The 23,796-nt window shown below is 43.7% G+C and overlaps 2 protein-coding genes across 3 annotated transcripts; one reads left to right on the forward strand and one right to left on the reverse strand.

Annotated features, from left to right (window-relative positions):
* The first annotated feature begins 652 nt into the window (after nucleotides 1-652).
* On the forward strand, nucleotides 653-3,482 carry LOC133044484 (antileukoproteinase-like). The gene is made up of 4 exons (XM_061125863.1): nucleotides 653-879; nucleotides 1,761-1,922; nucleotides 2,334-2,483; nucleotides 3,243-3,482. The coding sequence occupies exons 1-4, from the start codon at nucleotides 795-797 to the stop codon at nucleotides 3,269-3,271; spliced, it is 426 nt and encodes a 141-aa protein (XP_060981846.1). The 5' UTR covers nucleotides 653-794; the 3' UTR covers nucleotides 3,272-3,482.
* Nucleotides 3,483-20,128: 16,646 nt separating this feature from the next.
* LOC133044486 (antileukoproteinase) lies at nucleotides 20,129-22,350 on the reverse strand. 2 transcript variants are annotated; one of them, XM_061125868.1, is made up of 4 exons: nucleotides 22,269-22,350; nucleotides 21,466-21,624; nucleotides 20,843-20,992; nucleotides 20,129-20,265 (listed from the first exon to the last, which is right to left on the reverse strand). In XM_061125868.1, the coding sequence occupies exons 1-4, from the start codon at nucleotides 22,348-22,350 to the stop codon at nucleotides 20,261-20,263; spliced, it is 396 nt and encodes a 131-aa protein (XP_060981851.1). In that variant the 3' UTR covers nucleotides 20,129-20,260. The 2 variants fall into 2 exon arrangements, with proteins under 2 accessions (XP_060981851.1, XP_060981852.1); XM_061125869.1 differs by having other exon boundaries at nucleotides 20,130-20,265; nucleotides 20,900-20,992.
* Between the last annotated feature and the right edge of the window lie 1,446 nt (nucleotides 22,351-23,796).

A 23,796-nucleotide genomic window follows, 5' to 3' on the forward strand; every position in this document is an offset into this window, starting at 1 on the left:
TCTTCAACTGACTGCTAAGAAGAGCTCCATCGGTTCATCTCAGGAAACAGGGCTCCAACGTGATTGACTTTGCATCAGTCTCACTTCCATCCTGCTAAGTGGTAGTGTGTTCACCCTTCGACTTCCTTCCACCCTTTTCAACTCAAGTTCCCCCTCCGTGATCTAGTCCATTACTATTATCCCCACTTCACAACTGGGAATGCTGAAGCCCCGAAGTGGTTTTCTTGCTGCCCCGCCTCCACCTGTCATTCAGCAAAGATTCTCTGTGTGACTGGCACTGCAATATTACATGGATATAAGTCAGGAGAGAAGGAGAGAAAATGTCACCTGCCCTTTAGGGAAGGGAGTGACCCTGGGTAATGTGGTAACAAATGTGGCAATCCTCCAGGGCCCCCAGAGTGTGGGAAAGTCATGGCACTTTGAGAGGCCCCAGCTCGCTGACGGTTCCGGATTTCTAACAAGGTCCTTTGTAATGTCCTGTCTGGCCCTCTTTGCCCCTCCTCTACTCCTCCCCAAAGGAGGGTGATTCAGGGACCCCTAACGTGTTCCCAAGTGGCTTTCTGACACCACCCCCTCCAAGCCCTTCATTCCCCTTTCTGGGCCTCATGCTCTTGCCTAAGGGCAGGAAGGAGCCAGCAACACTCTGGATGGCGTGCTCACTGTGCTCACCTGAATTTCCTGTTTAGGAAACAGCAGCTGAGAAACTCAGGGCAGCTCTGGCGGGAGCACACCCATCGGGGCGGGTATAAAGGGTGAGGCTGACGCTGGTCACCACCGCCCCAGCTGCCCTCAAGATGAAGTCCGGCAGCCTTATCGTCTTCCTGGGGATATTTGCCTTTGGATTCCTGATGCCCTGGGCTGTGGAAGGGGCTCCCAAAAGTGAGTTGGACTCTCTCAGGCCATACCCAGGTGCCAGAGTCAGTGATGGCTCAGCATGGGAATAACCTCTTCTTTTTAGCCCAGGGGCTGGCCTTGAAGCCCTCTTTCCAATGGCTTATGGCCCTTAATTTCAAGCACGTCACTGAGGACTTCAACTCAGAGAGTTTCTGTGCATCCAGAAATAAGCCCCTGTATTTCTTATTTTTCTTTCTTTATAGCTCCTTCTTTACTGTTGTTTTTTTTTTTCCTCTGTCACATTATTTTGGTCACTATCTGTTTTAATTTTCCAAATTGTTCTCTGTTTCTCTTAATGTTTATTTGTTTGTTTGTTTAAGGTCACTCTCTCTTTCTATTTGCTTCTCAGTTGATCTGTTCTCTTTTGTTTAATCTCAAATGAGTGGCGTCTCTTGCTGTCACTCTCTTTCTGCCTCCCTCCCAGCCAGCCCTGGGCCAGGGATACCTGACCATGAACTCTGTTCAGCACTCCCTAGAGCTGACTTTTACAGACATGCAATAGCTGATTGTGAAATCTTCAAGACTTCTGTGAGGTAGTTGATGTCACATTGGTAGCTTGAAATAAGGAATAGTGGGAATATTGACACCAGGGAAATTGGCAAACTCCACAAAGTCTCCCTCTTGAAAGATCTAGCGGCACCCCACCATCTATACCTCCTTTCTCATTGACTCCCTCCTGGTTGAGGGTTTGGCTGAGCTTGGTGCTGTCCCATGCCTGCCTTGAAACTGGAATCCTAATGGCTCCCTTCATTCCTTTGGGGTCAGCTACTTGGGTTAGGTTTGCTCTCCTCGCCTGGTTCCTTCTGCAGGATTGTGATCATGACTCAGTGCCAGCTTCTTCTTCCTCCTTTGTTCTTACCCTTCAGAAATAGGTAAACCTGGAGCCTGTCCTTTCATACGCCCTGCGATGTGCCTTGTATATGAACCCCCTGAATGCCAGAATGATTGGCAGTGTCCGAAGAGGCAGAAATGCTGCCAGGATGTTTGTGGCATCAAATGCATGGATCCTGTAGGCACGTCAAAGCCAGGTGAGGAAGTCCAGTCCTGGAAAGGGGGATCAGGGAGGTCTGAGCTTGAGGACATGCTTCTTGGGCAAGTGGAAGGGGCTCGTCTGAACTGGAGGATGGGATAGAGTCAGGGCTCCTCCACCCCCTGTACCAGCTCTGTTTTCTCAGGTAGACTGTAGGACAGTTGGTGAGCCCGTCAGCCAGCAGGCCAGTCAGTTCATGAATCAGTCTGTCCATCAGAAATACGTATGTCAGACACTGGTTGGGGCCCTGCTGGTGGGAGGGAGTCTCCTTTAGGATATGCACCAGCCTCAGATTGGATCCTGAAGTTGGGGAAGAGCCAATTTCCATGTATGGTGTGAAGGTGGAGTTGGGAATTTGGGTGCTGTCCCAAGGGGTGAAGTCTCTGAATTGTGACTCTGTTTTCATCAGTTAAAGTCACTCCCGGGAAGTGTCCAGTGGTCATCGGCCGCTGTCAGAGGCCCAACCCTATAAACGACTGCCAGAACGACAGCCACTGCCTGAATGGTTTCAAGTGCTGCAGGGGTCTGTGTGGGAATTCATGCGTCCTGCCGGTGAAAGGTGAGGAGAAGATCTAGCAAGCTCCACGTCCCCCTGGACCCTAGTATGCTCTCAGCCTAATGGTTCCTTTGTATGTGAAAGAGGTTGCTTGAAATCTGCCAGTACGTCCCCATTCCCCAAGCAGATCCTCTGCCCTTCAGTGAACTTCACCCCTTAGAGTTCTCTAGCCACGTCCCAGGAGGTACCTATGACAGGCTGTGCTGGGTCCTGGGAAGGAAAGCTTCTTGGAATAAGGCAGGAGGAAGGAGCGTGATACAAGGGGCAAAAGTTCTATCTTTTAATATCATGTCTGCCTCTGACTGACTTTGTGACTATGAGCAACTGACTATATCATCCTTGACCTCAGTGTTCCCATCTGTAAAATGGATGCAATTATATCCATGGTGATACTAAATGTAAACGTGCTTTTTAAGACTTGAAGTACTGTTTGTATTCAGAGAATGTTGCTATGGTTATGGCTCTGGTTAGCTGAGTTATCTGGAACCACAGGAAACTCTAGTAAGATGCATAGATGTCAATCTGGCCCAATGCTCTGATTTTACCAGAGGGCAGCAGAGAAGAGTCTGTGAAGAGCCTGGATTTTGTCTTGATTCCTACATCAAAGGCCAGCACTATTCATTCAATTATTCCAGCATCATGCTCTCTACTTATCCCAAGGGGCCTAGGACTTGGTGGTGGGAGGACCATCTCGGTGGGAAAGATATGGGGGTCACTTAAATAATTCTTGTGCTGAGGGTCCACTTTATTTTCTTTCTACAGATTCATCCTTTCCAGGTCAAAAACATTAGGACTTCCTGGTCTGTGTGCTCTGGGGATCTCCCCCCCTCCCCGCCCTGCAAGCCTGGAAAACAATGAAAGCACGTTGGTCAAGATGTGGTTTTGTGACCAATACTCCTTTGGGGACAAGATCTGGCCTGTTTTATCTATGTATCCCCAGCATCCAATGTGAAGCTTGGCACACGACAGGAAATGCCTGTTGATCAGTGAATAAATAAATGTACCAGGTTTTCTCTGCATTTCCATCTTCCTTGACTCTTTTGAATGTGGTCTAGGGTATGAGGAGTGAGATGAAGAATAAAATGTCTGAATGTGCGGGGTTTCTCCAAAAACCCATAAAATATCAATCGAAAGGAGAGAGTGTTTCAGTTCCAAGCAGATACAGGTTTAAATCTTACATTCATAGGTTACAGTTTCTGTAGATTTGGGCAATAACTTTGTCCCACGGAGCCTTAGTCTTGTCATCTGTAACATGGAAATGATAACAGCAATGACAATTTCATTATCAGGATTAGAGATGATAACATGTGAAAGGAATAGCTCACTGACTGTCACATAGTAGATGCTCAACAAACATTAGACTTACCTCAGGGTAAGCAAGGTGCAAAGAGTTTTAAAAAAATGATGACGTGTGATGACATCAGGAGCAAAACTGACAAACACAAAAAGTCGAAAGACAAATGAGAGCTTAGAAGTAAATACTTGGAATGGCAATCACAGACAAAGAAATAGAAAAATACGTGAAGAATTTCTACAAATCAGTAAGAAAAACAGCCAACCTCTTAGGAAAAAATGAACTATGAATAAACTAGACAATAAAATAAGAGATTATTAGAGCAGATTGTACATAGATATATAGGAGTTTCAATGTCACTAGTTACAGGAAAAAACCAATTAAAACAACCAGACACCATTTTTTATTTATCAGAATGGCAAGAATGAAAACTCTACAATGTAGGTCTTCCCTGGCGATCCACTGGTTAAGAATCCACCTGCCAATGCAGGGTTTGATCCCTGGTGCAAGAATACCCCATGTGCTGTGGAGCAACCACTGAAGCCGGTGTGCTTAGAGCTTGCGCTCTGCAACAAGAGAAGCCGCTGCAATGAGAACTCACGCGCCACAGCGAGTAGACTTCACTTGCTGCAAATAGAGAAAGTCCACACAGCAACAAAGACCCAGTACAGCCAAAAATAAATAAATAAATAAACAGATAAATAATCTTAAAAAAAAAAAAAAAGGCTACAATACAAACACTCAGAGACTCTTAATAGTTTGCTGATGAAAATGTAAATTGGTACAACCACTTGGAAGAGTGATCTGGTTATGCCTAATAAAACTGCGAAGTTACACATATCATTTAGCAACTTTCCTTTCAGAAACACAGGAAAGACAAAATATTTGCCAACGGGAACCTAATACATGTATTAGGATGTTTATTACAAGATTGTTCCAAAGAGTCAGAAACTGATACCAGTCAAGATGGCCTGCATTTGTGAAATAGTTAAATTTCATGCTTTGATATGCTTGCTATGCTATAGAAAAATAAAAATAAATTTATATGAATCAATATGGAGACATATCCCAGAAAACGTATCAGGAAAATAAGTTTGGTGATACAATGTATAGAATGAAATAGTCATATGTATTTTAAAGTTACACATAAAGGGACTTCCCTGTGGTTGCCTCCATGCTCCCAATGCATGGGGCTGGGTTTGATCCCTGGTCAGGGAACTAGATCCCACACGCCACAACTAAGAGTTTGCATGTCTCAGTTAAAGATCCCAGGAGAAAAAAAAAAAAAGATCCCAGGACTGCAGCTGAAACCTGGCATAACCAAATAAACAAATAAATATGTTTTTTAAAAGTTGCACATAAAATATCAAGCTGGTTATGAGTATATACCAAAGAATATACAACAAATGCAGGAAGATGCCTGCATTTCGTAGAAGAGGAATTAAAAATGAGGCTGGTAGTGCTGACTATGGAAACTGGTTATTTATCTTCAAGATTTAATACTTCAATGAAATAATGCCATTTGTAGCAACATGGATGGACCTAGAGACTGTCATACTGAGTGAAGTAAGTCAGACAGAGAAAGACAAATATCATACGACATCACTTACATGTGGAATCTAAAAAAATAGTACAAATGAACCTATGTGCAAAACAGAAATTGGATCACAGATGTAGAAAACAAACATGGTTACGAAGGGAGAAAGCGGGGGAGGGATAAGTTGGGAGGCTGAGGTGGACAGTTCACACTACTGGACATAAAATAGATAGCTAATAGGAAACGACTGCACAGCACAAAGAACTCGGTTCAATACTCTAACCACCTGTGTGGAAATAGAAGCTAAAACGAGTGGATATGTGTGTGTGCATAACTGGCTCACTTTAATGTACAGCACAAACTAACACAAAATTGTAGATCAACCATCTCCAATTCAAAAATTAACTAAAAAGATTTACTGCTTGAAAATAAAATGAATATATATTGCCACCACTCTAGGTACTTCTAGGATCCAATGTTAGGACAAAACAAATCTTTCTCAAAAAAAAAAAAAAAAAATCTCTTTTTTTTCCTTCCAAAAGACACCTAACACCTAACATGGGGAGTAAGAGACAGAAACTCACAAACCATCTTGTGTGAAACTAGAAATCATTTCTATCCAGTGGCTACAATATGGAACTGGAAATAAAAATTTCAAATCAGAGAAAGGTGAAAGCTAAGGGTTTGCAGTAGGAGATATTTATGAGAAGCCCTGTAGAATGCTTTAAAGGCTCTGAAATTAAGAGTAGGAAAGAGAGGGAGATTTTTTTCAATAGTGGAGAGGGTGCTGTTCAATACCTGTACAAACTGTAAAGTAATTATCCTTGAGTTAAAAATAAATAAAATTTAAAATAAAACTATAAACTTCTTAGGATAAAACATAGAGGTAAATTTTGGCAAATAATTCTTAAATAAGACCTCCAAAGCATAAACACTGAAAGAAAAAAAGAGATAAATTTAACTTCATTAAAATTTAAAACGTTGGTGCTTCAAAAGACAGCATCAATAAAGTGAAAGATACTCCACACAGAATGGGAGAAAATGTTTACAAATTATGTATCTGATAATAATTCTTATAGCTTAATAATTAAAAAAACTTAAAAGAAAAAATATCTGTACAAAGAACAATTAGATTCCCAGGTCTAGGTCTAATTATGCCTATTAACTCAGGCATCTCCTAAAGAAGTTGGAGGCTCTTGCTTCTGCAGAAATTGAAAGGTAGGAACCCTGGGCTCAGCTATTCCTGGCATGGGGAAGAAAGTGAGACATGGCTCTGAAAAAGGGAGGACTCAAAAAGCTTTTGCGAATAGTGAGGTCTCCCAGAGGCCTTCTACTCTGGCTAGAACTGTCAACAAGCTTATCTAAAATAAAATATTTGGACCACAAGGCTAATTTTTTCTGCCTTGCTGTTTTAAAAGAATGTCCACCCTTCCAACCCTCTTGGTCAGTTTTGAATCTGCCCTTCACGGACTGACAGAATTTTGTGCTCAAATCACTAATCCCTTGGTTTCTTCCTTTTTCAAGAAGCCTGGAGGGTGGGCAGATTTTCTTTCATCCCAACTCTTTTCACATAGCTCTCCTTTCAGGGAAGTTAGCTCAAGGGATATCTTTCTTTGAACCAAAACAAGCTTTGACTCAGTCTCTCAAGGAAAAGGCAATGTGGATGTTAAGAAACCAGTGAATAAATAAATGTACCAATAAATGTACCAGGTTTCGGGAACAGAGGTTGATTCCCAGCTTGCTGCTGACTCAGTCTGTGACACTGGCCATGTTCCTCGACTCCTTGTATAAAAAAGGGATGAGCCACTTGACCTTTAAGGCTCCACTTTGTTCTGCTATTTTACGAACTAATGATTCACAGACGCACCTTGGAGGGAAAGTCCCAGTGGGATGGGCCCCCTCATCAGGTCTGATGAACTCCCTGTGATGACAGGCTCCCTTCTTCACCTCTCAGCCTCATCTCGGGCCCATCTTCTCCAGCTCCTGTAGTCAGCTTCCAGGGCACCTGCTCGCCTGGTGCTTGTGACTTAGGAGTGTCCCAGTGAGTCCACTAACCCTGCCTCGGTGTAGAGATGGGAAAACCTAGACCCAAAGAAAAGATATGTCCAAGATCACAGAGTAAGTCACTGGTGGATCTCAGTATCTTTATCTCCAAGCCTCCTATTCTTTTTCTTTATTTTGAGGTGTTTTTTTTTTTTTTTTTTTTTCAGATTATATAGTGGATATTGTAGTGGGCTGTCAGATCCCCTTGGGATGAAGACACTCATTCTCTCTGTTGCTGGGCTGTTGCTGATGCTCACAGCTGAGTCCCTCCTTGGGAATTTCCCTGGGCCACAGTGAGCTGTTTCATCCAAAGTTACACCCCATTCCCAGGGATAATCTGAATCCACTGACTGGTTGATGTTGGGGTACAAAGGTCTAGCTCCACAGTTTGATTCGAGGCACCTCTGCAGGACCCTCCCCTCCAATCCACTCAGAGCTCTCCAGGGGATTGGCCGAGCCTTTGTTGCCGTGCATCACAATTCCGCTTCTCCCCAGCCCTGCTTCTCTTACTTCTCACAGATGCTGCTGCTCAGAATACTCCCAGCAAACCTCCTGCACATAAGCATCTGCCTCTGAGACCGTTTTCCAGGAAACCTGACCTAAGGGAGGTTAGGCAAAATGATCATTGTGACATTCTGGAAAAGGCAAAACTATGGAGACAGTAAAAAGATCAGTGGTTGCCAGAGATTGGGAAAGGGGAGATAAATAGGCAGACCACAGGGGATTTTTAGGGCATGGAGAATACTCTGTATGATATTATAATGACTGATATATGTCATTATACATTTGTGCAAACCCATAGAATGCGTAACACCAAGAGAGAGCCTTACTGTAAATGATGGACTTTGGGTGATGGTGACGTGTCGATGTAGGTTCACTGATCGTAACAAATGCACCACTCTGATGAGGGATGTTGATAATAACGGAGGCTATACATGTATATAGGGGCATGGGGTATATGGGAAATCTCTGTACCTTCTTTTTAATATTTACTTGTTTGTTTTTGACTGCACTGGGTCTTTGTTGCTGCCCGCGGGCTTTCTCTAGTTGCAGCAAGCGGGTGCTGCTCTCCAGCTGTGGCTTCTCTTGCTGTGGAGCAGGGGCTCTAGGCACTCGGGCTTCAGTAGCTGTGGTGCACGGACTTAGTTGCCGCACAGCAAGTGAGGTCTTCCCAGACCAGGGATCAAACCTGTGTCCCCTGCATTACAACCGCTGGATCACCAGGGAAACCTGGTACCTTCTGAATTTTGTTATGAACCTGAAAGTACTCTAAAAATGTTAAGTCTTTAAAAAAAAAAAAGAATTAGGGAAGCAGAAGGAATTTCTAGACACAAATATTTTTAAATTCATTGATGAGAGTTTCATTTTAAAAAAGTGATCATTGTCAAAAAACTGGAGAAGTACCACTGCTTCTTCAGCGTGTGTGTAACCCAGGAGTTTATTTCCTTTCAGGGCTTGGCCTCTTCCCCCTGCTGCAAGATGATACATGGGCTGGACTGTATTTCCCTGAGCCTGAGGTCCTCAGTCTGGAATAACCCCCTCACTGGAGATAAGGGAAGGGTGTAGCAGGATGGTCTGGTGAGGTCTTTGGCATTCCATGTTTCCCAAAATTATCCAGAGTGGGCACTGACCCAGCACAGCTTACCCGCTGTCAATTACAGATAATCTTTATTTGAGCACATGTCCAGTGAATACTGGGTGGATGAGATGACAGGCTGAAGAATAACCATTTGTCAGATTGCGTAGTCTAAATCTACACAAAGAGAAACATTTTCCTAAACTTGCCTGTAATTTGCAAAGCCATCCTCCCCACCAAGCATTGACCTTATTTCACAAAGCAGCCCTTTTGTTCCTTTGGAATTGTGACTCTAGCAATCTATGGGGAATAAGAAACAGTTTATAAAGAAGACAAGCCAAAGATTTCACAGGACCACGTGCCCAGGCTTCTTGTCCAAGGTCTCAGGCAGGCCTCTTGCCTCCTCCCCACCCTTCATCTAGAAGGAAGTTGTAACTTGCTCTTTCTGTTTCTAGCGCATTTTTTCCCTTGACTGTGATTACACTGTATATTTCATGTCCTCTTTTCTGGTCTATGTTACAACACAATTTCCTGATGTCATACAAACTTCATCAATATCTTGACCTTCATCAGAGTGGAGCCACGTCCGTCAGCTCTCAGGTACAACATGCACTTGGCTTGGAAAGTCCACTCAGGAAACAATTATTTAGCTGACCTCAGTTAATGACCACATTGTTGTCCTCTTCAAGGCTTTGTGGTCATTTCTGTAACTCCACTGGACAAACCAGTTGTGTCCAGTTCCTGGTTTCTATTAAAGATTATGTGTAGGTGTAAATCCTTCTGCATGAGTCATGTTTTCTTTAATTCCAATTTCTCTGAGGTCAGATACCTAGAGGTGGAATGTACCAAGTCAAAGCGTTTGGATATTTTTTAAGTCTTTCAGCACCAATCATCCGTAGTCTCTGCTTTCCCCAAGGCCTTCAAGAAACTCAAACGAGGCAGAGGATACAAATGATGGTGTTAAGAATTTTACAGTGTGGGTGGGCACTTCCCTGGTGGTCCAGTGGTTGAGACTGCATGGTTCCACTTCAGGGGGTGCTGGTTCAATCCCTGATCAGGGAACTAAGATTCCACATGCCTTGCAGTGTGGCCAAAATAAATAATAAATTAAAGCCCTGTGAACCTATATATAGGTACTCTACTGTTTAAAAAAAAAAAGAATTTACAGGGTGCCTGGCATATAATCAGCCCTCAGGAAGCGCTCTTCTCTTTTGAAAAAGATACACAACACATATGGAGACAGACACACGAGTGTGCCCGTAAACGTGCAGATGTAATCCAATGCATCCAGCCTCTGAATACTGACCCTTTCTCCTAAATAAAGTATGAGCTCTCCTGGGCAGCTGCAAACAGGGATGCCAGGCTTATCAAACTTGAATGTGTGTAAGAACCATAAAACACATATCCTGATGCAATAAATCTAGGATGGGGCCAGAGATGCTATACTTCTCCAGCTCCCAAATAAGTACACTGCTGGTCTGTGGACCACACTTTGAGTCACAAGCAGGTATGCCAAAGACACAACAGGCTTGTAGAAACACATGCAGGCATAACTGAAAACCTTCATGAATTTCATGCGCACATGAATTTGTGATTTCTCAAAAATCACTAGGTAATAGGAGATGGATCTCTAGGGGCATGGACCTATGCTTCATGGGAAAATTTGATCTGTTAGCAGATCCTAAGAAAAGGGATCTTAGGTTCTCACAATCTATGGGGCCCAGAACCTAAGAAAAGTTATGATCTGGGAGTGTGAGGGTAGTGCTAGGATGGGGTGGAACAGAAAAGGACAGGACAGGACAGCCTGGACATTCTCTCTCTGAAAAAAGTGTTGCTCCCATGAAATGGGGCTTGGGTCCTCAACTGTCCAATCTAGACCTTTAAGGTACCTGGAAGCCTTCATTTCCCCAGGACCATGCCTCTAAATAGCAGCAACTTCCCTCATCTGCCCCCAGCTTCCTAGAGGCCCCAGGGTCAGAAAAGCAAGGAGCAATCGGTGAACCTGTCGTTCACCTTGTCCTTTTCCTAACAGTATCTTTTGTTAAACAGAATTTTAAATGTTATTTTAGTCAAACTCACCAATCTCATTATGATTAGTGCTTTTGTGTCCTCTTTAAAGAATCTTTCTCTGACCTTTTCATGAGGTCATGAAAACATTATCCTGTATCACATTCTAAAAGTTTTACGGTTTTTCCTGTTGTATTGTCTACTTAGAACTGTTTGCATGCTATGAAAGGTTGTGATCAAGTTTCTCTTCTTTCTCCTTCTTTTCTGAAAATATGCATAGGGAGGTGGCAATTTACCCCAGTGCCATTTATTAAAAACACTCTCTTTTGCCTACTGGTTTGCCAGTCAACTTGTGACATAAATCAAATTCCTGCATGTGAACGGGATTGTTTGGGGGCTCTTTATTCTAATTAGCTTGTGTGAGCTTCAAATTTATTGCCTCTCAGCTCCAAATCCATCCTTCATTGCTGGCTTGTAATATGGGAACATTCTCCCTTGTTAGCCAACATGAGGGCTTCCCCCGTAGCTCAGCTGGTAAAGAATCCACCTGCAATACAGGAAACCCTGGTTTGATTCCTGGGGCAGGAAGATCCCCTGGAGAAGGGCTAGGCTATCCACTCCAGTATTCTTAGACTTCCCTTGTGGCTCAGACAGTAAAGAAAGTGCCTTCAACTAGGGAGATCTGGGTTCGATCCCTGGGTTGGGAAGATCCCCTGGAGGAGGGCATGGCAACCCACTCCAGTATTCTGGCCTGGAAAATCCCCATGGACAGAGGAGCCTGGTGGGCTACAGTCCATGGGGTCGCCACAGCACAGGTGACTTGATGTTAATCTTTATCAGTAGTGGGCGCAGGACGGACACAGGAGGGAGGAGAAAGGGGCTCCTTTTCCGGATTCTGATATGCATTCCTTTTCCTTTCTCTGGTGCCACTACCCTGGTGTGTGCACCAGGGAGCTCACCCAGCAGGTATGTTCAGTGGAGCCCCACCTAGCCAGCTGCCAGAAGAGATCCCAGGACAATCCAGCAGGCTGCTGCTTCCTGGTCACGGTTTCCCAGTTAGTTCAATAGCACCCCCAGCAGGCAGCCTCCCGGAGCATCCCTCCAGCACCCCCAGCTGGCCTCTGCCCTTGGACTGTGGACCAGCTCTGGTTTGGGAAAACTCAGCCAACCAACGGACTGCCACCACATCCTCTAAGTCTGAATCTTAACCTTGGAGAGAATTCACTCTCCGGCAAGTTTGTTCTTTCCTTGACTACTTACTCTCCCTCAGTCCTAGAGCTTTCTTTTTTCCCTTTTTAGTTATCAGTTTCACATTAAACCAGCCCAGCTCACATTGCTGAGTTTTTTTTCTGTCTTCTCATTCAATGTTTGTATACTATTGGTCTGTGAGTCTATCCTTTGCCAATATCACAATATTTCATTTTCTTTAATTTATGATAAATCCTAATAATTTGTAGAATAAGTTTTCCTGCTTTCTTCCTGTTTTTATGGCCACACTGCATGGCATGTGGGATCTTTGTTCCCTGAACAGGGATCAGACTGGAGTCCCCTGGTTTGGAAGGCAAAGTCTTAACCACTGGACCACCAGGGACGTCTCTGTCTTGTTCTTATATTCTTCATTTATGTTTTTTGCTAGTCTTGTCTCCTTGCTTTTCCAAATACATTTCTTCAATAGCTTCTGCAAGATACATACACATTCGAACAAACAAAGCAACAATAGCCTAAAAGAATTTTTATCCAGGATGGTACTGAATCTATAAATATATTGGGGGAAAGTACAGCTTTATGATATTAAGGTTTGTAACTTATGAATATAGTATCTCTTTCTTTCTATTTAGGTATTCTTTAATTTCTCTTGAAAAAATGTTATCATTTTCTCCATAAAGATTTTACACATCTTTTCTTAATCTTATTTGATTTTTTATGCAACTGTAAAAAGTCCATCTTTGTTTCTGGGATATAGAAATATAATTAGTTGTTCACTGCTGAGTGCTGATCTGCCAGAATCAGAGACCAACATCCATGCCCAGTACAGAACCATTCCCTGGGGTGATCAGCCAGCTACCTGGTGGCAGGTTGATTACATCGGGCCACTTGCATCTTGGAAGGGACATCAGGGAATAGACACTTTAGATATGAATTTGCCTTTCCTGTATGCAATGTTTCCCTGTATGCAAAACTACCAGACATGTACTTACAGAAAGCCTTATCCACCTTGCCTTACAATAATGCTCTGATCAACGAACTCAGTTCACAGCAAAAGAAGTGTGGCAGTGGGCCTATGCTCATGGAATTCACCATCATTCTAAAACAGCTGACTTGATAGAACAGTGAAACAGCCTTTTGAAGACTCAGCTGGAGTACCAGCCAGACGACAATACGCTGCAGGGCTGGGCAAGCTTCTCTAGAAGGCTGTCCTTGCTCTAACTCAGTGTCCAACACATCTTGTTGTTTCTCCCATAATCAGGATTCATGGGTTCAGAAATCAGGAGGTAGAGACGGAGGGGCACCTCCCACTGTCACTCCTAGGGAGCCACCAGCAAGCGTTACCTTCTCGTCCCCTTGACTTTGTGCACTGTTGGCCAAGAGGTGTTAGTTCTGGAGGGAGGAATGTTTCCCCCAGGTGACACAGCAGTGATCCCATTGAACTGAAAATTAAAACTACCATCCGGGTGTGGCCTAAATAAATAAATAAAATAGGACTTCCCTGGTGGCGCAGTGGTTAAGAATCCTCCTGCCAGTGTGGAGGATATGGGTTCGATCCCTGGTCTGGGAGGATTCCACATGCTGCAGAGCAACTAAGCCCATGTACCGGCAACTACTGAGTCCACACTCCAGAGAGTGAGACGCAGCTACCCAGGGCCTGTGCTCTGCAACAAGAGAAGCACGGCAGTGAGAAGCCCGTGTCCCACAATGAAGGGTAGGCCCAGCTCGCTGCACCTGGAGAAAGGCCTGACAGCAATGAAGACCCAGGGCAACCAAAAATTTAAAAAATCATAATAAATAAAGTAAAACTACCATTTGACTACTTTGGGTTCCTCATGTCTCTAAAACAACAGGTAGAGAAGAGAGGTATGGTGTTGGCTGGAGTGGTTGATCATGACTACCAGGGAAAACTGGACTACTGCTCCACACGGAAGGTGTGGAAGTGTGTGTCTGGAATACAGGCGATCCCATAGAGACTTGGTAATATTATATATTTTACTCTGCAATTAAGTCTTTGATTGATGAAGACAAAGGACTATAGAAGGACAGTGGAAGAAAGTTACTGTAAATACCGGCTCCAACTATGTGACCAGTTACAGGCGTGAGGCCTGTAATAGTCTTGACATTTCCTCCTTATTTTGCTATGAACCCATGTGTGCGTATCGTCTTTCTTTTCTTTCTTTCCTCTCGTTACCTTATCATGTAACATAAGATGACTTGACTGTAGTATTTATGTATTGTTAATTTTAACATCATAGTGTTTAAGTTACTGGATATGAAGGAGGAAAGTAAATATCACTCAAGGGCTTTACTTCCTCTTCTGGGGAAGGAGTTAGTGTGTTTTGGGTTCTATACAGGATAATTGTATCCTGTCTGGCAGGATTATGAACCTGTCATTATCATTACTTGAAGATTAAGTATGATTTAAGGAGATCTGTATGGATGCTCAGTAGACTTGTAATGGTTAATTTTATGTGTCAACTTGACTGACCATGAAATGCACAGGTTAAGCGTTGTTTCTAGGTGTGTCTGCGGCACTGTATCCAGATTAGATTAACATTTGAATCTGTGCACTCAGTAAAGTGAATTGCTCTCCTCAGTGTGTGTGGGCCTCATCCAAACTTTTGAGGGCCCAGTAAGACAAAAGGTGAAGGGAGGAGGAATTTATACCTTTTTCCTGCCTCTCTGCATGAGATGGGAGAAGGCAAGGGCACCCCACTCCAGTATTCTTGCCTGGAAAATCCCATGGATGGACAAGCCTGGTAGGTTGCAGTCCATGGGATTGCTAAGAATCAGACATGACTGAGCGACTTCACTTTCACTTTTCACTTTCATGCATTGGAGAAGGAAATGGCAACCCACTCCAGTGTTCTTGCTTGGAGAATCCCAGGGATGGGGGAGCCTGGTGGGCTGTCATCTATGGGGTCACACAGAGTTTGACATGACTGAAGCGACTTAGCAGCAGCAGCAGCTGCATGAGATGGGACATCTCACCTCTATGTCTCCTGCCCTTGAGTAAAATTTACACCATCAGCTCTTAGGTCTTCAGACCTAAACTGCATTATACCATCGATTTTCTTGGGTCTTCATTTTACAGATGGCAGATTATAGGACTTAGCCTCCATAACTGCATGAGCTAATGTGTCATAACAATAAATAAATAAATACACACACATATATATTGCTACGAATATCATGGCATCCCGTCCCATCACTTTATGGCAAATAGATGGGGAAACAGTGGCTGACTTTATTTTTCTGGGCTCTAAAATCACTGCAGATGTTGATTGCAGCCATGAAATTAAAAAACACTTACTCCTTGGAAGGAAAGTTATGACCAACCTAGACAGCATATTAAAAAGCAGAGACATTACTTTGCCAACAGAGGTCCGTCTAGTCAAGGCTATGGTTTTTCCAGTGGTCATGTATGGATGTGAGAGTTGGACTATAAAGAAAGCTGAGCACTGAAGAATTGATGCTTTTGAAGTGTGGTGTTGGAGAAGACTCTTGAGAGTCCGTTGGACTGCAAGGAGATCCAAATAGTCCATCCTAAAAGAGATCAGTCCTGGGTGTTCATTGGAGGGACTGATGTTGAAGCTGAAACACCAATACTTTGGCCATCTGATGCGAAGAGCTGACCCACTGGAAAAGACCTGATGCTGGGAAAGATTGAGGGCAGGAGGAGAAGGAGACGACAGAGGATGAGACAGTTGGATGGCATCACCGACTCAATGGGCATGGGTTTGGGTGGACTCTGGGAGTTGGTGATGGACAGGGAGGCCTGGCGTGCTGTAGCTCATGGGGTCACAAAGAGTCAGACACGACTGAGCGACTGAACTGAACTAATATATATATATATATCCTATTGGTCCTACCGGTTCTATTTCCCTCAGGGTAGAACCCTAATGTTCAGTTGCGCAGTCATGTCCAACTCTTTTGCGACTCCACGTACTGTAACCCTCCTGGACTGAATCCTTTGTCCAGGTGGATTCTTTACCACTGAGCTACCTGGGAAGCTAGAAGCCTAGTACTCTATGTTAAAAATTACTATTAAACTCAGTGAAAGTTGTCAGTGTGGACTTAAAAATTGCTACTGATGAATCTACTTGCAGGACAGCAATGGAGACACAGGCATAAACAACAGGCTATGGACACAGTGAGGGAAAGAGAAGGAGGGAGGAATTGAGAAAGTAACATTGAAACGTATACATTACCTTGTGTAAGATAGATAGCCAGTGCGAATTTGCTATATGAGGTGGGGAACTCAAACGTGGTTGTCTGTGACAACCTAGAGGGGTGGGGTGGGGTGGGAGGTGTGAGGGAGGTTCACAAGGGAGGGGTAATAATATTTTGATATGTGGTCTGGCTAGCCTCCATTCTTATACTTTTTAAAAATGTTACCTTTATACTAATATATGAGCTGTAGGACAACTTTGCCAAGTTGTTTTTAAAGACCATATTGGGGTTTTTATTGCAGTTTTATTGAATTTATAAATGCATTTTTAAAGAGTTGCAATCTTTACCTTATTGAGTCTTTCCAAACACAAACATTAATTCTCCATTTATTCAGTTCTTATTTTAAATCTTCAATAAAATTCTTTTTTTTTTTCTTTTTAATCCATGATGTTCTGACTTGATTTTTAGATTTGTTCCTAGGAATATTGTAGGGTTTGCTTCTTGGGATTATTTATGTCTACTTTTATTATTTCTACTGATTTTGGGTAATGTGGAGAAATGCCATAAAATTTTGTATAGACTTTATACTGCACAGTTCCAATGAAACAAAATGTCATCCATTATATTGAAAGTCTTAAATTGTTATGTAGGAAATGATATTGTCTGCCAATAATAACAATAAGCTTTCTCTCATTCTTACACATTTTATTCCTTTATCTCATTGCATAGTTTTGTATATCTCATACACTGTTAAAAAATAGTGGTGACTCATTCTATTTATGACTTTAATGACAATACCTCTGAAAATTCAACTTAATATAAGTTTTGCTACAAAGGTTGTCTTTTTTTTCGTTTTTTGGATTAATTTCTATCCTTTCTTTTCCTTTTTTTAAAAAAATATTTTGACTGCTGTGCAGCATGTGGCATCTTAGTTACTTGACCAGGGATTGATCCTATGCCCCTTGTGCTGGAAGCTCAGAGTCTTAACCACTGGACCGCCAAGGGGAATCCCCATTTCCATTCCTAATTTTATCGAAGAATTCACATTTCAGTTTTAGGAGAGCTGTTTAAAATTTACTGAATTCTGTTGAGCATTTTGTTTAAGATGTTTCCATCTTTGTTCAGAGCAGACAAAATTGGCACATAATTATTTTTTCTTCTCCAGGTCAGAGTATTTGGTTGTAGTATCAAATTTTTACTAACCTCAGCAAATTTGTCATTTATGACTACATAACAAATTGTCCCAAAACAGCATCTTAAAACCATTAACATCATCTCACAGTCTGAGAATTAAGGTTTATTGAAATCCTCCGGGAGTTTGTGATGGACAGGGAGGCCTGGCGTGCTGCGATTCATGGGCTCGCAAAGAGTCAGATACGACTGAGCGACTGAACTGAACTGAACTGAAATCCTCATGTGTCTTCTTGAAAGCAATAGATAAAAGTCATGAATATATGCTGACATGGTTGAAATAAAGAAATCTTCATAGATAGCCAAGGGAAGTATGTGTAACCCTTTCCTGCAAGGTCATATAATTAAGGTATATCCATCCATTTTGTAAACCATAAATAATTACTGTCTGTTTTGTAAACTATAAAAATCACATTTCTCAGATCATATTATCAAAAGAACAAGAAAGTCTGAATGCTTGTAATTCGTATTTTGACCAAGGATTATACAGTGGATTTTTAGAAGGCTTTATTTAGACTTTGTGCAAACTTATTATATGTTAATTAATAAAACTGAGTGGTTTTGAGTATGTAAAACAATATGTAAGTGATGAAGTGTTAACCCACCACCAACATTAACATTAACCAGCATTGTCATCTCCCACCTTGTTTAATGTTGTGGATAACCAATGATAACAATAAAATATTTGGTAACAGAAAAAAGCATCCAGGATCATCTTGGCCGGATGGTTCTGGCCTGGGGTCTCTCACAGGTTATAATCAAACTGTTTGCCAGTTTGAAACAAGACTAGATGGAGACTAAAAAATCTACTTCTAAGTTGCTCACATGACGGCGGACCTTGTTTCCACAGAGGCTGTTGATCAGAGGCACTAGGTCCTTTGGGACCACTCCACAGATGGCTGAATGTCCTCATGGCGTGCCAGCTGAATTCTGCCTCAGTAGATGATTGAGGAGAGCACAGCCTTCCAAAATGGAAACTAATCTCTTTTAATGATCTAATCTCATAAGGACATAATGATCTATCACTCTGCAACGCTTTATTTGTCACACAAACCAACTGTGCAAAAATGTGGGAGGGGACCACACTAGGGTGTGAATACCAAGAGGTGAGGATCATTGGAAGTCAACTTGGAGGGTGGCTAAAATGAATAAAATAAAATATGTGAAATTAACTTGAAATGAATGGTTCATAAAATGAATTCAGTGGCTCTTCTCCTTTTCCCTCATCTCTGAAATGGTGAATTTAATACATGCAGCTGTTGCTCTTAGCATATTGGTTCAAATAGTATAGACTATTTTCTTCGACCTGTGACATTTTTCAGGAGAGGATTGACTTACAATTTGGTTTTATCTTTGTAAAAAAAATCATTATCTAATTAAGTTCTCTGTTTACTTTAGAATCCATAGAGCACAGAAAAATGTGTAGCAAAGTTCCCTACTTGGCCCTAGCTCTAGGAATTCCAGCTGTTATTACTTTCCGCTCCACTGAGTCGAGAACAATATCACCCTCCTGTGTTTCTGGCCAAGAATGTATCCTCCACGTGACCTACCATGACAATATTCCTATTGTTGGGGAAGGCAGTCTCAAGCATGCATCCCCCACTGCAGAAGAAGGGGCCTTGGACCTGAAATATGATACTTGCTTACCAAGAGATAAACAGTCCCCATAGCCTGTGCCAGACTTACTGCCGTGTGTAGAAATATCTTCCCTTGTTTCAACCTCAACACATGCTCCTTCATTTTGTGTCAGTGTGTGCCCTTGGGCATCTGGTCAACCCCACAGCTGTATCTGTCCTCAACAGGGAAAGAACGGGGTGGAGTCCCTTTACTGTGACATGAGAGGAGTGCGTGTAGGTAAATTGACCAGCGTCAGCTGGCAGGAGAGACTCCCTGGCCATGGGAGATCAAAGTCCACTGTGGAAGTGTCTTATGGGGTTGAAGCATTGTTTCACCCAATGCTTGAATATGTTTTTGCTTTCCTTGGAGACTCTGATACCAATATATTGGGTTGGCAAAAAAAAATTGGGTGTGGTTTTTTTTTTTGCAGGATGTTATGGAAAGATGCGAACAAAATGTTTTGGTCAACCCAATACAATGGACAGACAGAAGTGTTTGGAGTCCTCCTGCAGGACTGATAATCAGTTCATGTCGTTCTGCTCAACACTTATTTTAAGACAGAAGAAGCCGTGTCTTGGGGGAGAGAAGAAATGAAAGAGGCTCAAGATCACTGCAGAAGGCAAGTATCCACCATTTTTTGAGAGCCTGCACTGGCCCTGTAACATTGCTATTCATTTTGCATTGCACATCCCAATGCTCTATACACTGTGAGAAACTGATTTTTATCACCACTTTGCAAGTTAAGAGATTAAGATGTTAGAGATAAAGTTGTTTGTCCCAAATCACAGAGTTGAGTCTTTTCAGAACTATGATGTGAAGTCATGACTGTCTAGCTCCTAAGCCTCTTTCTTCCACTCCATATCTGTAGGAGGGAAGCATCTCATCCAGATATTTCCTCATCAGCACCCACCCAACTCATCCTCCCCAATGTACCACACGAAGCAGGATGTACAGAGAGAAACATACTCATTTATTTATTGACAAGTCAACAGGCATTGGTTGGCTTCTTCTGCAAAGAAGATATTGGTGTTAGAACCAAGTCTTCACCAGGGAGTGATCCAAGCCTGGGCGTAGAAACGGAATTCCCACACCACACAGAGTAGGAATCCAGAGACTCTCCCAAATGGCAGGAATCAGGCTGGGAGAGAAAATGAGATCAGGGCTTCAATATCGGAACCAGCTGAGTCATCTTCACATTCTGCCCCCCAAGAAATCCCTTGAGATAGAGAAAATAGCAAGGTACTGATAGAGTTGAATGAGTCTTGGTATCAGGAGGCTGAGTACAAGCCTCTATTTTACTAGAAAACTCTATAAAGTTAGGGCCTTGAGCTGGAGTATCCTCAAAATCCACTGGTCCCTTGGGCTTTTACCCTAAACAACATCCTAGAAATAACCTTAATAACACATACTGAGTGCATAGTACTTTTGGCAATGCACTTTCAAGTGCATTATATCCATTTTACATATAAGGAAGCTAAGACTCAGTTACTTGCCCGGGGCCCTTACTCAGAAGGGCTGAGATAGAATCAAAGCCATGAGCCATCCTGTGGAAATTCTTGCCCCTGGGAGAGAGGGCTCTTGAAGACCTCGGAGTCTGGCAGAAACTCTGCTTGGACTTGGGATCAGGAGTCCCCAGTTCATATGCTGGGAACTTCAGAGGGTTGAGACAGAGAAAGTTGGAGGGAGGGAGGTCAGCCTGCCCCACCCCTCCTTACCTTTCACAGGGGAAAGGCAGACTTTCCCACACACGGCCCTGCAGCACTTTAATGTACCTACACACTGGTCGTCTGTCTCACAGTGATTGAGGGGGATTAACATCAGACATTGGCCATGGACCACTGGACACGTCCCAGGCTTCTTCTTAACTGGAGAGAGTAGAGTCATGGATTAGAAGGCTTAGGCCTTCCACATCACCCCCGCTACTTCTGGGCCCCAGCCCCTGCCCTAGCCTGAGCAGAGAGAATCCCCCCCTCTCCATGACCTCCATGTCCTTTCTGAGGCCAGGAAATACCTCCTGAACATAGGACCTGGTTCTCCTCTGACATTAAACCCTCAGTCAAGGCAGGTGGCCAGTTGTCCAGTGCTGAGTGGTTGGGTGGCTGCCCACTGCCTGGTTATCTGAATGACCAGATGACTCTTACCTGCAAAACTGACCTCTTGGCAGACTGGCTGCTTTACCAGCCAAGTGGGTAACTTCCTGTCTGGGGCTGGATGACTTCCTGACAAACTTGGCTCAACAATTCTTGGCAAGGAGGAGGCCTGGCAGGATCCGCCCCCCATCTCCCCAAGGCTGTGTCCTTCGTTCCATTCCTCCCCACCAGCTCCTCCACCTTCTCACCTGGGTGTGTGACATTGACAGGGTCCAGACATTTGGTTCCACAAGTGTCGAGGCAGCATTTCTTCTTGTGTGGACACTGCCAGTCACTACTGCACTTGGGTTTCTCATCTCCAAAGCACTGGGCAGGTTTTCTAGGAGGGCAGGCCCCAGCTTTCAAAGCTTTTGAAGAGAAGTTCAAGAGTTTGGGAGGAGGCTGGGTGTTGCATAGGCCCTCACAGCTCCTGGACAAAGCACCGCTCTCCAGCAGTGACCCTCACCCAGGTGACTATCCACAAAGTCCAAAGGGAAGTCCCTGTCTGGACAGGCTTGATGAAATCACACACATGGTCAGGAGAAAGGCATAGGGCTCCCAGCCAAGGTTTCTGGCTTCAGACAAAAGCAAAGGCTACTCATGGAGTAAGCAAGGCTGAGGAGAATGGAGATGGAGGGAACTAAACAGAGATAAATGGAACTGACAGGGCAGGAGAGCTAGAGCCAGAGGCAGGAAAACAGATTAATGGAAAGAATCAGCAAGAGTCAGACTGATGACTGGAGAACCAGAGGCTAGGAAATAAGGGGGAGAGAGAGAGAGAGGAATAAGAACAGGAATGGAGTGAGACCTGGGCTGACAGATAGCAAAGTAAAAGAAGAATTTTCAGGTGCTCAGAAGCCCGCACAGAGACCCTGGAGCCCAGGTGGACATAAACACACTCCCAGGGACATCTCCTGAAGCTAAGCTCAGAGCTCACAGTCTAGAGAAGCAGACATCCCCACACCACCTCTGACGTTGCAGCCAAGATGGTACCAGGGTATCTCCAACTCACCATTTTCAGCACCTTCCACAGCCCAAAGTGCCAGGGTTCCCAGGGCAAGAAGCATGAAGGGGAAGAGGCCACTGAGCTTCATGGTGAGGGCAGGGGTGATGCTAATGGCCAGACCTCCCAATTTATACCTTCACTAGTGGGTGTGGCCTCACCAGCATTTCTTTGGCCCCTCCCAGCTTCCATGGCATAAACAGGAAGCCAGAGACCAGGACGCTTGATACCAGAGAGACAGTGGCTCATTCCTGTCCCAGGCAAGACTGCAAGGCCACTGGAATAACTGCCAGGGAAGAAATAGAGGAGAGCCTGGCCTGGGAGATGTCGGCAGGCTTATGAGGAAACTCTCAGGTGTCCATCTGAACCCTGAACATTGTGGGGGCCCCAGGTCCCTTAGCCTTGTTAGTGGAGATGTGGTTAAAAGGTCAACTGCAAGGATGCTATTTAGTCCTGGATTCTCAGCTAAGATGTCGGGAAATGCACCCCTAGTTCTCCCACTCCTGGACTCCCAGGGAATTGTGAAACTCTCTACTGATGGCTCAATGCAGTTTCTTTCTCATATTTCAGATTACATTGAGACAAGCTGGGATCTGGGAACTAGGACCGGTTTCTCAGTGCTTGCACCTGGACTAACGGCTCCTGAGCAACAGAATACAAAGAATCTATAAGGGACTAAAAATAACTGCACACATGCATAGTTGGGGCAAATTATGAACAAGATACAAAAAGTTCAAAAACCCAACTGCCACTTCTGAGATGTGGGAGCCAAAACAGGGTACTACACATGCAGTCTTCACACAGCACCGCCAAGGAGGCGGGCAGACCACTCAAGCCACCCCTCCAGCCCCCTGGGCTCGTCCCCACCCTCACTCCACACAAAGGACCAGCTGGCCAGCCCAGCAAGCAAGTGAGAAAGGGAAACTGTTACTTGTTTTTGCTCCCTGGTGTCCCAGTAATGCCTTACCTGAATTAAGAAATCTTGTCTGACCTCTTATGGATTTCCATCGATTAAAAGATTCCAAGAACCCAGGTGGGTCACAACAAATCCTTCAGCTAACAGACATTGATCTCCACACCGCCCTCCCCCCCCCGCTCCCCCCGGCCCAATATTTATACCATTATGTCTTCAGTGCCTATTCCATGTCTGGACATGGAAGGTGCTCATAAACAGTTGTCACATAAAAGATACAGAAGAAAGAGCTCTGCTTCCAACAAATCTCTTTGGAGCTCAGTTTTCCTGACTGTGAAATGGGATGATTCTAACAAATCAGGCTTCTCAGAGAGTTGTGAGGTTATGGGTGTGGAAGGACTCTGAAAAGAATAAATGAGTTGTTTCCTTTATGACTGAACAGAACTCAATCTGAGCTAAAGGGCCAAAGCAGCTCGCCAGTCACTATAATCAACACTTAGTTATAGTGTGTAATTTGAGATGTTAGAGGAATGCTTCCTACCCCCAAATCCCCTACAAATTTTGTGCCACAACAAAAAATGATGGCTTCCAACTGGCAAAGCCTATTCTGTGCGCTACCCTTTC

The sequence above is a fragment of the Dama dama genome, chromosome 23, assembly GCF_033118175.1.
Source record: "Dama dama isolate Ldn47 chromosome 23, ASM3311817v1, whole genome shotgun sequence".
NCBI lineage: Eukaryota > Metazoa > Chordata > Mammalia > Artiodactyla > Cervidae > Dama > Dama dama.

Bases quoted from the DNA above. Each gene is read 5' to 3' on its own strand.
- LOC133044484 (XM_061125863.1), top strand. From the start codon at position 795: ATGAAGTCCGGCAGCCTTATCGTCTTCCTGGGGATATTTGCCTTTGGA. The intron at 1,923-2,333 runs GTGAGGAAGTCC...TGTTTTCATCAG, and splicing joins TGTAGGCACGTCAAAGCCAG to TTAAAGTCACTCCCGGGAAG. The intron at 2,484-3,242 runs GTGAGGAGAAGA...TTCTTTCTACAG, and splicing joins ATGCGTCCTGCCGGTGAAAG to ATTCATCCTTTCCAGGTCAA.
- LOC133044486 (XM_061125868.1), bottom strand. From the start codon at position 22,350: ATGAAGCTCAGTGGCCTCTTCCCCTTCATGCTTCTTGCCCTGGGAACC. The intron at 21,625-22,268 runs GTGAGTTGGAGA...TCTCTTCAAAAG, and splicing joins TGTGGAAGGTGCTGAAAATG to CTTTGAAAGCTGGGGCCTGC. The intron at 20,993-21,465 runs GTGAGAAGGTGG...TACTCTCTCCAG, and splicing joins TGTCAATGTCACACACCCAG to TTAAGAAGAAGCCTGGGACG.